This window comes from Bos mutus, chromosome 7, assembly GCF_027580195.1.
Source record: "Bos mutus isolate GX-2022 chromosome 7, NWIPB_WYAK_1.1, whole genome shotgun sequence".
Lineage (NCBI taxonomy): Eukaryota > Metazoa > Chordata > Mammalia > Artiodactyla > Bovidae > Bos > Bos mutus.
In genome coordinates this window covers 11,748,311-11,763,667 of record NC_091623.1, presented here as the reverse complement: position 1 = coordinate 11,763,667, position 15,357 = coordinate 11,748,311, and the positions used below count along the sequence as shown (strand labels likewise).

General features: G+C 47.9%; 1 protein-coding gene across 2 annotated transcripts in view; it reads right to left on the bottom strand.

Annotated features, from left to right (window-relative positions):
* Positions 1-7,969: 7,969 nt before the first annotated feature.
* Positions 7,970-15,357, bottom strand: part of WWC1 (WW and C2 domain containing 1) — a 58,960-nt gene continuing 51,572 nt past the window's right edge. For both annotated transcript variants that reach the window (XM_070373051.1, XM_070373052.1), the window contains exons 16-19: positions 14,775-14,867; positions 11,877-12,110; positions 9,479-9,600; positions 7,970-8,386 (exon numbers count right to left, since the gene is read on the bottom strand). In XM_070373051.1, coding sequence (XP_070229152.1) covers positions 8,320-8,386; positions 9,479-9,600; positions 11,877-12,110; positions 14,775-14,867 — 516 coding nt within the window. In that variant the 3' untranslated portion in view covers positions 7,970-8,319. The remainder of the gene's footprint in view (positions 8,387-9,478; positions 9,601-11,876; positions 12,111-14,774; positions 14,868-15,357) is intronic.

Below are 15,357 nucleotides of genomic sequence, written 5' to 3'. Positions count from 1 at the left end.
GAATATTGGCTAGGTGTGCTGGGGGAAACTTGGCAGGGCCTAGAGATCACGGTCCACACTTATCTCAAATGTTTACTTACCCAACACTTGCTTTTCCATCTCCATGTGAATTGCTTTTCTCTGAACTCCCAAACCATTATTACTCTCAATAGCTTCTTTTGTCTTTAGCTGAAGGTGGTATTTAAGGTGAGGGTTTGAGCCATTTTGGGAGTTCCTCATTTCTCCTGAGTTTTTCCCATGTATACATATTATTAAATGTTTCTGTGATTTCTCCTGCTAAACTGTCTCGTGTCCATTTAATTCTTAGACCAGCCAGCTCAAAGAACCTAGAAGTGAAGTGAAGTGAAAGTCGCTCAGTCGTGTCCAACTCTTTGCGACCCATGACCCGTGGACTTCTCCAGGCCAGAATACTGGAGTAGGGGACCGTTCCCTTCTCCAGAGGATCTTCCCAACCCAGGGATCGAACCCAGGTCTCTGCACTGTAGGCGGATACTTTACCAGCTGAGCCACCAGGGAAGCCCAAAGACCTAGAGGGTAAAGGAAAATCTCTTCCTGACAGAGTATACCTAGTTCAGTTCCTGTTAGTTTACACCCAGGGCAGTGGGAGGAGCGTTAACGCCTTTCTCTGTGGAAAGAGAGCTATAGAAAGAGAATCGGATAACTGAATTTGCAAGCAAAAATTTTTTAGGAAAGAGTATACAAAAATTAACAATCTGTAAGTAGATTCTTCTCGTGTGTCCAGGCTGTAACCCCTCTTAGAATGTCTTCCTACACCCTGAATTGCATATGAACCAGTTTGTCACAGGACATCGCTAAAAAACTATTTCTTTATGTAATGAATAGGAGGGTTGTGAGTGAAAAATGTCTCCGGCCATATCCGTAAACAAAGGATGTTGCAGCCAACAGGCAATCCCAGGACAGCCACCCTGGACAGTGAACCCTGAAGGAACTCAGGATGCAGGCGACACAGGTTCTATTCCTGGTCAGGGAACTAAGGTCTGAGATGCTGTGGGGGCAACTAAGCCCACAGGCCACAGTGAAAATGCAGTGTGACCAAAAAAAAAAAAGTTGAAATAAAAACTAAAAACTGGACTTCCCTGGTGGTATAATTGGATAAGAATCTGTCTGCCAATTCAGGGGGCACGGGTTCAATCCCTGGTCCAGGAAGATTTCACAGTCCGCAGGGGAACTAAGCCCGAGGACCACGGCTACTGAGCCCTGGTGCGGCAACTACTGGAGCGCATGCGCCGAGAGCCTACGCTCCGCAACAAGAGAAGCCGCCGCAGTGGGAAGCCCGCCCACCACAACCAACCTCTGCCCTCGCTCTCTCGGCAACTAGAGAAAGCCCGCAGGCCGGTTGTTTTTTTTCCTTCAGTCAACAGGGTTCTAGACAGGGAATAGCAAATGCAAATGGTCTCGGACAGGAACTAGGTTTACTGGAAAGCAGAAAGAGGGATTGGGTGTGAGCGGTTATGGAAAGCCTGGCAAAACCAAAGCATATAGGAATTTTAAGTGAAGGCGATGGGGGTGGGGGCCGGTTTCATTTTGTTCTAAGCAGAGTGTGAACCATTGGATGGCGTAGCAGAAAAATCAGATTTCTGTCTTTCAAAAGGAAGTTGCGCTGTTACAGGGTGAATTGTATTCTCTCCCCAATCCATATGTCAAAGGCCTGACCCCTTAGTATCTCAGAATGTGGTATATCTGGAGGTAAGGCCTTTACTTCCCTTGTAGCTCAATTGGTAAAGAGTCTGCCTGCAATGCAGGAGACCCAGGTTCCATTCCTGGGTCGAGAACATTCCCTGGAGAAGTTAATGACAACCCACTGCTGTATTCTTGCCTGGAGAATCCCAGGGACAGAGGAGCCTGGCAGGCTACAGTCCGTGTAGTCCCAAGAGTCAGATACGACTTAGCGGCTAAACCACCACCAGGGCCTTTACAGAGGGAATTAATTTAAATGAGGTCATGAGCGTGGGGCCTAATCCAATATGTTTGGTGTCCTTATAAGACAGGACACATACACGCGTGCACGTAGACACACACACGTGCACACATGCACGCACGCACACACACACACACACACACACACAGAGAAGGAAGACTGTGTACAGACACACTGAGAAGGCTGCCATCTGCAAGTCAAGGGGCGTGGCCTCAGAAATAATCACCCTTGCCTGCAGACCCTTTGGTTACAGACTTGTAGCCTTCAGGACGGAGAAGGCAATGGCACCCCACTCCAGTACTCTTGCCTGGGAAAATCCCATGGGCGGAGGAGCCTGGAAGGCTGCAGTCCCTGGGGTCGGGAAGAGTCGGACACGACCGACCGACTTCACTTTCACTTTCATGCATTGGAGAAGGAAATGGCAACCTACTCCAGTGTTCTTGCCTGGAGAATCCCAGGGACAGGGGAACCTGGTCGGCTGCCGTCTATGGGGTTGCACAGAGTCAGACACAACTGAAGCGAATTAGCAGCAGCAGCCTTCAGGACTGTGAGAAAATAAACCGTTGGTGAAGCTCCCTCACTGCCCGCCTCTCCCCAGTCTTTGACAGACTGTTATGGCATCATTAGCAAACTAATACAGAAGGTTTGCAAGTGATCCAGGTGAGGGATAATGAACCAAAGTGGTAACAGGGAAAAATAAAATGGACAGATTCACAATAAATTTTGAAGGTAGAACTGATGGAACTTGCTCTTGGACTAGGAATCCAAAAATAAAGCCATGGGGAATGAGAAATAATGAACTAAGTATGAGCAGAAAGAAATGAAGAAGGTTATCTAGGGAAGGAAAAGATGATTGGATCTTTGAATTCTCCTTCCCAGAACAAAAGTCTAATGACCCAACATACTTTGTTTCCATAGTGAATAATATTTACTTCAACCATGGCACTGTAAATGCTGTTAACAGTTCTTAATTTTCAAATCAACTCATAATAGGAAGCTGGATGATCATTGCAGAGGAGCATGTAAATGTGACTGTTTTAAATGACATAAAAAATAACCATGTAACTAACAAAAATTAGGTGTTGCTAAGGAGAAAGGGAAATATGTGGCAGAATCTCCTCATCCTTATGGCAGGGAGGGGACAGCTCTTGCCTGCAGATGATGAACAGGGAATAAAGGTCAATTATTTAAGTGGAAACCACCTGATTAACAATTATTAATTGTAGATTCCAGAGGGTAGGGTGTCTTATTTTATATCTTTCTGTAGCATTTGAGATTTTTTTTTTTTTATACCTATAATTACATAGTAACTGAAAACAAATTCTAAAGTGAAAAAAATCAGGCACCAAGCATACTGAAATCTCTAGGTGGGGCAGGCCCTCTTTCTTAGCCTCCAGCTCCCAGTGAGGACTGCCCCAAGCACAGAGGGAGTGACTTCTGAAAAGGAGAGGAGGGGACCAAGACAAAGTTCTGACCCAACAGGAGGTGAAAGGATCTCCATGTCTTCTCCCTGTTGTCAGAGAGATGGTGGGGAAGTCATCAAGGGTCCCAGGGTCCCTGGCCCTCATCATTCCCACTTGTACAGCACCTGGGCCCAGTGTCACACCAGCCTTAAGCCAATACGAAGGCATTTTACTGTGTGTAAAAGCAAGGGGGTGGCAATAACATAAATATCCATCAATTAATTCAAGTTATTTATTTCATTTAGTGGGATACTTATATGGTTGTTGAAAAGTCACTTACAGATACCTAGCACCATTCTAGATATATTGACTCAATCACTGTCAGATAAGTTTCTTTGTTGATTATGTGATTTTTAAATTTTATTTTTTTTGGCAATGCCACAAGGCTTGTAGGAATTTAGCTCCCCGTCCAGGGTTCGACCACTGCCCTTGGCAGTGAAAACGCAGAATCCTAACCAGTGGACTGAATCCTAACCACTGGACTGCCAGGGAATTTCCTAAGATAGGAAATTAAATTAAATCAATCTTTAAATCGAATTCTTTCTGAACTTAAATGCTTGCTTAGCCTCATCCTCAGGAGTAGTAGCTGTGAATTCATGAGTTCAACAGCCAAGTTAAAATAAACGTATGATTATAATTATACAAAATCCACCGAGGTACCCTCTAACAGTGCTTCCTATACTTCTTTAGAAAACTCTGCATGAAATCACTGGTTATCAAGACAGCCTGTCAAAAGGTCAAAAACCCCTGAAAAAACAAAACACAAAAAATCCCCATGAACAAACAAAAAATAAAACTGCTGGAAATTTCCCAGATTCATGTTATTACTTAGCAGAACTGCAATCAGAATTTTGGTCTTAGACTAATTCATTCACAGAACAATTGTTTGAGGCTCTGCCATCTGTCAGGACTGCTCTGGCCCTGGGGCTAAAATGGTGCCCAAGACAGGCCTGATGCCTGCTCCTAGGTGTCCAATACCGTCATTATCACAGATTCAAAACCAAAATATGAACTATGTAAATGCAAGTGGTAAAAACTATTATAATGTTAAGCGGAGGTCATTTTGTTACTTCTGATTAGCTTCATGTATATTTATGGTTGGGAAGTCTTATAAATATATGACTCACCATGTTCTCCTAGATAAATGTAAAACCAGTCCCCAGTGCCCTGGGAGAAGCAGGGTGGTACAGGACAAACTTCTACCGTTAGTTATTCCCAGGAGCATCTAGAATATAGTAAGAATATAATTTCTACTAGAATATAACAAGTTCCCTACCATTCATCAATGACCGAATTCTGTTCAGTGCCTATAACGTATTACGTCCTTGATCCTCATGCCACCTAATAAAGCCAGCAAACAGAAGAAATGACTTATAGGCACTTTTACAGTTTTACGTGGAACATTTGAAAAATGCAGGCAATAAGACATGGAGCCTCAGGGTCCATCAACACAGGAATGGATAAAGAAAATGTGGTACATACTTACAACAAAATACTATTTAGCCATAACAAGAATGAAATAATGCCATTTGTGGCAACATGGATGGATTTGGAGATTATAATACTAAGTCAGACAGAGAAAGACAAATATATTATCACTTATATGTAGAATCTAACAAATGATACAAATAAACTTATTTACAAAACAAAAATAGACTCACAGATGTGGAGAATGAACTTACGGTTTCCAGGTGGGGAAAGATGTGGGGAAGGCATAGTTAGGGAGTTTGGGATCGACATGTACACACTGCTGTATTTAAAATGGATAACCAACAAGGACCTACTGTATAGCAAAGGGAATTCTGCTCAATGTTATGTGCTGCCTGGATGGGAGGGGAGTTTAGGGGAGAGTGGGTACATGTATATGTATGGCAGAGCCCCTTTGCTGTCCACCTGGAACTATCAAAACATTGTTAATCAAGTATACGCCAACATAAGCTAAAAAGTTAAAAAAATAAAAATATAGGCGGTAATTTATCTACAGATACTCTCATACTCTTGTGAAAGGCTGAATGGAAAAGAGAGTAATTAGACGCTGTAAAAGCAACAACATAAATGTCCCTCGATTCATTTGAACAAGCAGTGGAATACTATGTGGTTGTTAAAAAGAAGGAAATAGCTTACAGATATCGTCCTAAGTGAGAAGAGGCAAGGCTTAAAATAGTCTGGTTAGTATGCCCTTTCAGGTGGGAAAAAAAGAATACATGTGTGAGATTGTATATGCATTGCCTATCTCTGGAAAGACAGGAAAAACTGGCAATACAGGATGCCTTCAGGGAGGGAACTAGCTGGTGGGGACAGAAATGTGAAGACTTGTCATTGTAGTGAGGAGTCTTAAGAGTAGACTCTAGGTTTAATCCCAGCTATACCACTTACCAGCTGTGTGATGCTGGGCAAGTAACTTAAGTTGGAATTATCTAAAATAGTAATGATCATGATACTATCTACCTGATAGGGCTACTATTAAGATAAATGAGTTACAAATAAGTAAAGCTTCAGGACCATGCTATAGAAGTGGAAGGGTTTGCTACCATAGTACTTGAGTGCCCTTTGGACTTTGCTGGACTCAGTCAGTCCTGACCAACTCTTTGCAACCCCACGGACTGTAGCCTGCCAGGTTCCTCTTTCCATGGGATTCTCAGGGCAAGAATACTGGAGCGGGTTGCCATGCTCTCCTCTGTGGGATCTTCCCAATCCAGGGATTGAACCCGGGTCTCCTGCATTGCAGGCAGATTCTCAACCATCTGAGCCACCAGAAAGGTTCTTCCTACATAATACACAAGGAACAGCCAGGTAAGGAATATAGTGAGGACGTGGGGGAGAGTCTCTGCAGCCAAGAAGTGGGGTGGTGTCTACTCTATCACCCCTCTAGCAGCAGTCCTCATGGCCTGGAGAGGGTCATTCCTATTACTGTCCCCTGTGTGACTTCCTGCTAGTGTGGGGCTGTACCACTTTGCCTCTGTCTCATTCACATTAGGCCAGTGGGTCCCTTGAACTGTACTGTGCATAAGACTGACATGGGAATGTGGATAAAAGCAGGTCTCTGGGCCATCCAGATATGGTGAGAGAGGGGTCCAGGAGTCTGTATTTTAATTTTTATTTATTATCTTTGGCTGCTCTGGGCCTTTATTGCTGCACAGGTCTTCTCTAATTGCAGTGAGCTAGGGCTACTCTTTCAGAGAAGGCAATGGCACCCCACTCCAGCACTCTTGCCTGGAAAATCCCATGGATGGAGGAGCCTGGTGGGCTGCAGTCCATGGGGTCGCTAAGAGTTGGACACGACTGAGCAACTTCACTTTCACGCATTGGAGAAGGAAATGGCAACCCACTCCAGTGTTCTTGCCTGGAGAATCCCAGGGACGGGGAAGCCTGGTGGGCTGCCATATATGGGGTCGCACAGAGTCAGACACGACTGAAGCGACTTAGCAGCAGCAGCAGCAGCAGGGCTACTCCTCACTGTGGTACGCAGGCTTCTCAGTCTGGTGGTTTCTCTTGTGGAGCATGGTCTCTAGGCAAATAGGCTTTAGTAGCTGTGGAGCTCGGGCTTAGTTGCCCCAAGGAACGTGGGATCTTCCTGGGACCAGGGATCGAACCCATGGCCCCTGCCTTGGCAGATGGATTCTTAACCGCTGGACCACCAGGGAAGACCCCTGTATTTTTAAAATATATTTATTTACTTATTTGGCTGTGTCAGGTCTTAGTTGCAGCATGAGGGATCTTCACTGTCTCGTGAGAGATCTTCTGTTGAGGTGCATGGATTCTCCAGTTGCAGCATGTGGGTTCGGTAGTTACGGCACATGGGTTTAGTTGCTTTGAGGAATGTGGGATCATAGTTCCCCAAACAGGGATGGAACCAGCGTCCCCTGTATTGCAAGGTGGATTCATAAGCACTGGGCCCCCAGGGAAGTCTGCTGGCCCAAGATTCTGGTGTGGCTGGTAGTGAGACCTTCTCTGAAGACAGCTGCAGCGCTCACTTCAGAGGAAGGAAGGAGGAAGAGATTCTGTGACTTGGGTGTTGAAGTCACACAAGTTGATGTCTGCAGCAGTCCCCGCTCAGCAGACATTTGCTCCTTTAATGAGCACATGAGCAAACAAAAAGAAAAAAAAAAACCAACTCTCCTGGCCTAGGGATAGGTTGGGAGGGAATGAGTGGGAAGTGGAGATTCAAAAACAAGGGGAACACTGATGAAGGGAGGGGTAGGGGAGAAAAAGCGAGTGAGGACGTTTGTTCAGAAAGGCCACTTTATTGATGGAGATAAAACTGAAAGGTGTTCTCCACAGCCCTCCCTCACTCGTGTCAGTGGCTTCACTGGGCATGAGACCAGCGTGGGCAGGCCTGTCACCAGCCAGCCCCACGCTGCCCGCTCCACGTCGGGCGGCCACATAAAAACACATCACAGCTCGTGAAGATTCACGGACGCACCTCAGAATCCCTGCACAGTTCCCGTGCATCTTTTTAAAAACATGGTACAAAATACGTTAAGTAGGAAAGGTCAGCTGTGCTGTGACACCTTCAGGACATCCTTTGAGGATTACTGTCCCTCAAACATTACTTCTTATTGCAGTGAAACCTCTAGTAGGTAGATCTGTACAAAAAAAAAAAAAATCTAAACAACTTTAAGAAGAGCAGCAACTTAATACTGCTTTAGTTCATTTAAATTTTCTTTCTCAAAAATACATTCCTAAATATACAAACTATACAATCTTGTCATTGTAATGCTGGTTTTTTTTGTTTTGTTTTGTTTTTTTTTTAATAATAATAGAACTCAAACTAAAAAATTCTGTTTATCTTCAAATGGACAAGAGTGCTAGGGGACTCATGACTTGGTACCTTCATATAACACCACATAAATAAGTTTAGCCACAGTCTAGGCTCACAGCGTGATCACTGGGACAAAAGAAATACTTTTCTGGCTATTAGACGTCATCTGCAGAGAGGGTCGGGATATTCATCCGAGGCCGCGTGAAAAATGCCATCTTCTCCCTGTAAAAAAGGCCATTCCTTTATGTATTTCTTTCTTTCTTTTTTCCCATCCACACCATGAGGCACGCGGAATCTTAGTTCCCTGACCAGGTATTGAATCCGAGCCCCCTGCAGTGGGAGTACGGACTCAACCACTGGGCCACCAGGGAAGTCCCAGGCCATCCCTTTAGAGCAGGCTTTTCAACCTCACTTTATAGATATTATGGGCAGGATAATTTCTTCATTGTGGGGCTAATCCTGTGCAGGTAGGGTCTTTAGCAGCATCCCTGGCCTCTACCCACAAAACATCAGAAGCATCTCTGCCAGCCCTCCTCTGGTTCTGACAATCAAAAATGTCCCTAGACATTGCCAAACGCCCTCCCCGGAGGCTCAAGTCACCCCTGGCTGAGAATCTCTGCCTTGGGGGAACATCAGCAGGAACAACCACCCCCAGTTCCGATCAGGGGCCTCTGAAATCTCAAAGGGCCCTTGGCCATTTCCACTGTGGTCTGTTTTAGATTCCCTGCTGGTTAAGAATGAAAAGATGTCCAAGTGTGGTTAGAAAAATGACAGTATATTTTACATCTTTAAATTCCTCCAAGGGATGCATTTTAGCACATACACAAACATGAATACCTTTTCCGAGAGGACAACACAAACCTAAATGCAAAACCCTCTGTGAATGGGGAGGCCCAGGACACGCCTGGGTCCGGGGGTGGCAAGAAGGCATCTCCCTGAGATCCTGGCAGGTGGCAGGCAGTGCTAGGGAGGCCCAGCAAACATTTTCCACTGCCAGGCTGATTTATCCCTTGGCCAATCCTCCGCAGTTACTGGTGATGGGAGCGCTAAGAGGAAAGGCCGGAGCAGGTGGCTCACCCATTAAACAAAAGGATCTAACAAATTAGGTCGAGTTGTGCGGAGACCGATAAAGACAGCTGGGGGGAAGCACCGCGGGGCTCACAGATGACAGGGGAAGACTCGGCAGAGGACAAACATCTGCTACAGAGAGCTGGGAGCACAGATAGGGAGCATCGAGACGGAGAGGAGGAGACCGAGGCTGGGAGGGCAGGGTGAGAAGGGAAAGGCCGGCTGGCCAGGCACCCACTTGCTGACCTGAAAGACTGCACCTCTGGGGGCTCCTTACAGCTCTGGCCTCGAAGCCTGTGCACGTCCTTGGCGGCTGACCTCATCATCTTGTCTGTCTGAAGCTCTCCCTTGTGCTCTGCTCGGTCCATCTGGAGGGCAGAATGAGGTAGCAGAGAGTACTTAGGGTCTCTAGAAATGGGTCAGCCACGGAGACCCTTCTAGCATAAATGAGGAGTCTACTGTGGTTAGAAGGTCTGAGGGTCACCAGAGAGCACCATGATGTTTCCTGTTCCTCTTTATTCCAAATGATGATGAGGGGAAGTGATCCCAACATGTGTCAGACAGGATAGGTTTTCAGGGCCAGGGAACTGAATACCTATATGCACGTGTCAGAAGTAAGGCGGCAAGAGCTACCTGGTAAAATGCGTGTCACCTCACTGCTCCTCAGGGCCACTTAGGAAGGTAGGCTTTATAATAATCTATATTACAGATGCGGAAACAAAGCCTCAGGCATGTTAAGAAACTGCTTTAACGACATACAATTAAGAAATCGTAGAAACCCAATTTTGAATCATGCAATTATGGTCAAGGGTTTGAGGAACAATACATCCTTCCCTCCTGATACAAACCTAAGGAAACACTTTAGAGAACAAACCAGAGAGCCCTCAAATATCTATGTTCTACACACTTAAAACCATAGCACGAAGACAGTATTTTGGTTAATGAAGCTATACCATTTAAATGACTCTTTAACAGAATCATCATCAGATAGTCATAGATTTACTATTTAAAAAAAAACAAAACTATTTGAAAGGTCAGGTTTTCTTGGTAGGTGCCTTCTTAAGGCAGGAAACATATATACTTGTTTGCTTATCTCTTTTTGCCTTGGCTACTAGGAAGCTCCAAGATAAATGTAATAGACAGCTACCATTAGAGACATATTTAGTTCCTTCTCTTCCTTAAAACTTTCTCTAATTTTCTATTTTCTCTTAATGCTGTTATTATAACTCTGATGTAATAAACAAGAAAGAAATAAATGCTTGGGGAACTTCTGATTTACTAGAGTCAATTTGAGGCTCCCACAAGTCCAGACCTAAGAAGCCCAGCACCACCTTCCTGCTTTATGTTTTCATCACCTTAACTGAGAGCTGGAATTTTAGCTAATGGCCCTCCCAACAATCCAGTGAGGCACCGTCTGGAAGGTGCTGTTGCGTTGCTTGGCTGTGTGCAGAGAAAACTAGCAAAAGCTTGTCATTTCTGCCATGGACAGCCCTCCTGGCAGGTATGAAAGGAATGAGTCAAAGATGGCCTCTGATGATTATTTCTTCACCCTATGATGTTTATTTCTTCACCACAGTCTGGGAGCCCACTGGTGTCAAAGACAATTTTTTACCCATCCAATTGTTTTAAATGAAGTTCAAATAGCAGTTTGGGTTTTTTTTTTTTTAGCCTTTTAGAGCCTGCCTGTTACCTATACCCCCTAAAACTGCACCCAACATCTGCTAGTCATAGATGTGTTCAACCCCAGGTCTATAAAAGAGTCCAAACTCCTGCTGCTTTGGAGTTCTCCAACCCAAGACTCCTCATGGTGCTCCAAGTGACATCATCTCCATGTCTAGGTCCCCTCTCCAACCCCCTTTTTCCCTGGGAGTTTGCCTGGACTCTTCCCCTCTATGTCAGTCAGTTCAGTTCAGTCGCTCAGTCGTGTCCGACTCTTTGCGACCCCATGAATCACAGCAGGCCAGGCCTCCCTGTCCATCACCAACTCCCGGAGTCCCCTCTAGGTAGTGGAGCCCAAACAGCTGCCTTTGGAGGCTGGGGGTGGGGGTGTCTCATGCAATGTGAGACCTTCCCAAATACACACGTGTGAAAGCAGCAGCCACCCAAATTCAACTCATCGTGTGGTCTGGCCCCTTTGTGGTTGTATCTTTTTTCTTGAGCAATGCTGAGATCTCTCCGACTCACTACGCTAGGGATGAGACGCCAGCAGGCTTGTATCCTCAGGCGTCTTCATCAGGATAAAACCCGGCCAGGACCCACTCCTCTCCCCTTTGGAGAAACGTGCTCTGTGGGACTGGGTAGGCAGGCAGGAGGGCAGGTCAGTGTTCTTATTTACTCTGTGCAAGTGTGTGCTCCAGCGTAGATAAAGTGCCCCCCAATATGCCTGATGAAGGACCAGCTGCTGGAATAAACATGTGAGTAATAAGGGCTTGCGCACAAACACGGGAATGCAGCAAAAGGACCTGGCAGCCAGTAAACAGTGAATCAAGTTTCCTGGGGGAGGGATTGCTGGCTTCCTTTGCTGATGAGCTTGAGGGGCTCTGGGAGCACTCTCAGTGAGTCACAGAACTGCAGGACCCATTCAGGGCCCTCACCGCCCTCCCTTGCAGTGGCCTGCCCTGCGTTCCCACGGTTCGCCACCCACCCGCTTCTCCAGCATCCTCAGCAGCAGGCGGAAGCGCTCGTCCTCCCGCACCCACTGTGGCAGCTCCTTCTCCCCGTGGCTCTTGGCTTGTTCCAGCTGCTCCTTGAGCTCCTTCAGCACCGAGATCTCCTGAGTCAGCTGGCTGTGCCAGGTCCTGGTGGCCTGCAGGTCCAACTCGAGGTCCAGCGAGGTGCGCGGCAGGCGTTCAGTGCGCAGGGATTTGACGGATGAAGGCTGCGGGGGTGGGGATGGTTTGGACAGGTTAGTATGGGGCCGGGTCCAGTGACCCTGTGCTCTCCCCTGCTCTGGAGCTCAGCTACCCTCCTTCGTTCATCCGCGGGCTTCCACTCTAAAAGTGAGGCTCGTCCAACCCCTGGGAGCCTGTCTTGATTTTTTCCGTGTCTACCCCTCATATTAGTGAGCAGTTTTATGTCCCAGGCATGGTGCTGGGCGCTTTACTTCCGTTACCTGAGTTCATTTTCACGACCCTATGAGGTCCTGACTGTTATTGTGTGCACAGATGAGGCTCCCAGAGGTTAAATCACACACGTTATAAGCAGTGAAGCTGAGATTCCACTGCAGGCAGCTGGCTCCGGATCCCATCCACTCACTCCCTACACGCAGTTGCTTCCCTTACTCCCACTGGCTTCCATCTACTGCCTGAGCTCTGCCTCTCTCTGCATTGACATATCCAGACAAGTTTCTGAGACTGGACATGGGCCAGAGCAAAGGAAATAGCAACCCACTCCAGTATTCTTGCCTGGAGAATCCCATGGACAGAGGAGCCTGGAGGGCTACAGTCCACAGGGTCCCGAAGAGTAGGACATGACTAATGATAGTACAGGGGCAGCAGAGCTAAGCAAAAGCAGCTTCATGTGAGACCTGGAGTCACCGAGATCACTCAGCTGGATCTCCTGGCCTTGCTCATGTATAAGCACAGACTAGACAATGGTCACCCTAGAAAAGCACAGAACCACTCCATTGAGTGGTTTCCTGTTCCTAAAAGCATACTGGCCAGCCTGAAGTGAGGACAGGTCTCATAGTTAATGTCTTATGTATTAATACCATTTTAAAAATCACTTTATTGGGCATTGTATTGGTTTTCTGTTACTGCATAACAAATTACACAAACTAGCAGCTGAACGTAATGCAAACTCATTATCCCACATTTTCACTGGGTAGGAGTTTAGACACAGGTTGGCTGAATCCTCTGCTCAGGGTCTCATGAGGCTGAAATCTAGGTTTTGACTGACTGTATCCCCATCCGGGGGTTTGACAAGGGGATGATTTGCAGCCCGGCTCCCTCAGGTCCTGGGTAGGGTTCATTTCCTTGCATTTTCTCACTCAGCTGCTGACCAGGAACTGCTCACAGCTACTAGAGGTCCTCTCAGACCCTTGCCAGGTGGCCCTGTCCACAACACGCATTGCTCAGGCAGCTAGTGGAGGCAGGTCTGCAGTGTGCACGGGTCCTGGCCCAGCCTCTGGACACCCCTGTGCCTCAGGACATAGAAAGGACCTGAAGGGAACATGGGCTCAGACCAGCTATCAAGGGCCCCCTTTGCAAGGCATCCCTTTGGCTGAGGGGAAGAGGAGATGAAGAAGCAGGAACTTCTGTGAGGCTTGTCTTACGGCAGGGGGTGGGGGGAGTGGGGGCGGGGGTTGTAAGACGTGCAGGGGGTACTGAGTAGGAGCTCCTGGGTGTCATTTCTCCAGGAGTGGATCATGGAACACCTGGTCCAGAATTCTGAGGAGCCTATAAAAATGCTGCTTCCAGGGCCACACCCCAGCTGCCTGGATGAGGTGGTCTGGGAGTGCGGCCTTGGAATCTGCGTTATCAACAGGCTCCCAAGGTGACTCGGTGTTCCAGGGACTGGAGTGCCAGCCAGCCACAGCAGACGGGGTGGGGCAGGGGATGCCCCTGTCACTTGCGGCCATGCCCACATTCTCCTGCATTCAGTACCCTCTCCTTTCTGGGAGGGAGCCTCTTCTGCACTGCCTTCTTTCTCCTGCTGTCTCTGGTTCTTTCTGGAGACTTGTGCAGGGAGGGTATGGCCATACACAGGACCACTCCCGAGGCTGGTGGTCAGCAGCAGGCCTGCCGGAGATGCTACGGGGCTGCCCCTACACGGGGCTGTCAGCATGCTCTCCTTTCTCTGCGTTTTTGCTTTGCTCTCTCCACTCCTCTTTCTGACATTCTGGCTCCTGGGTTTTTTCTAGTTCTGGAAGTTCACCAGAACTGTTGTCAAGTCTGCGCTGAAAGCCCACAGTGGGGAGGGCCCCCTGCCCCTCCTGCAACCCTGACTAGTGAAAAGTCCCTAGCAGGAGTAGGGCCTTGACCTAAGGCCTCTTGCCAACCCCCATGCAGCCACGTTCTCCGTAAGGAAAGGCCAGGTTGCTCTGCGGGGACAGCTTGGGGCCTCTTCCCTGGGAGTTTCCAGCTGGACTGAGTCCCATTCGCACCTCCTTGCTTCCAGGTCAGCTCTTGGTGGGGAGGCGTGGGGGGGCAGGGGCACCTGGCCTCTCTTCCCGCAAGGAGGCTGTTGCAAGGGACCTTCAACTGCTCGGTCAGTTGGACAACACAGGGAGCAGAGACCTGCAGGAGGCAGGCTCCCATTGGTAGCTGTGACATCTTGGGTTGATTGGTTCTTCATGACTCTGATTTCTACACAAGTATGCCCACTCCTGATCTAACATACTGGTCACAAAAACTATGCTACGTTTACCCCTTGGCACTTTCCCCAGTGCCTACCCAGGCCTTACAGTTCACCAACTTCCATTTGCAAATACCACCATGCTTTCAAGTGCTTTCTTCCAACCAGTGGCTGAGGAGAAACGGTCAGGCATCAGGGGATGTGCGTGAGGGACACAGGGCTTGGGGAAACAAAGGCACCGTCTTACCCGCTTCATCCGGACGCTGCGTCGCTCCAAGGAATTTCGAACAAAAGGTGGCTTCTTGGACAGGGTGGAGCTGTCGCTATCACTTCGGTTCAGCTGCAGAGAGAAGAGGCGTGGGACACTCATGAAGGTCCGAATGCGTGCAAAAGGCACACTGGGGCCAGGAGGGTGGTGGGGTCCCCAGCCCCGTCCTTCCTTTCCGTGTTCCCCATGGGGACTGCATGCAGGAGGCAGGTTTCATTCGACCTTCCTTTTCTCTCTGGGTGAGCATTCACTGAGTGGGTCCTCAACAATGTGTGGCCCTGTGTGCCAACCACAAGACCTCATTCATCCTTCCAACAGCCCCATGGGAGAGGACATCGCCACTTTACTAATGAGAAGACGGCGGGTGAGGGGCTACCCGATTTGCTCAAGGTTGGAGCTGGTGCAGCCTGGCGGGATGGACACCAGCCACAGATGACTCCAGGACACACTGCCCTCTGGCCTCCTATGCTAAGGCCTGTTTGCACCAACTCTTTCCTGTCGCCCACAGAGCCCACCTTCAGGGCTCGAATAGAGCCCATATTGAGACTGATATGGAGATGGA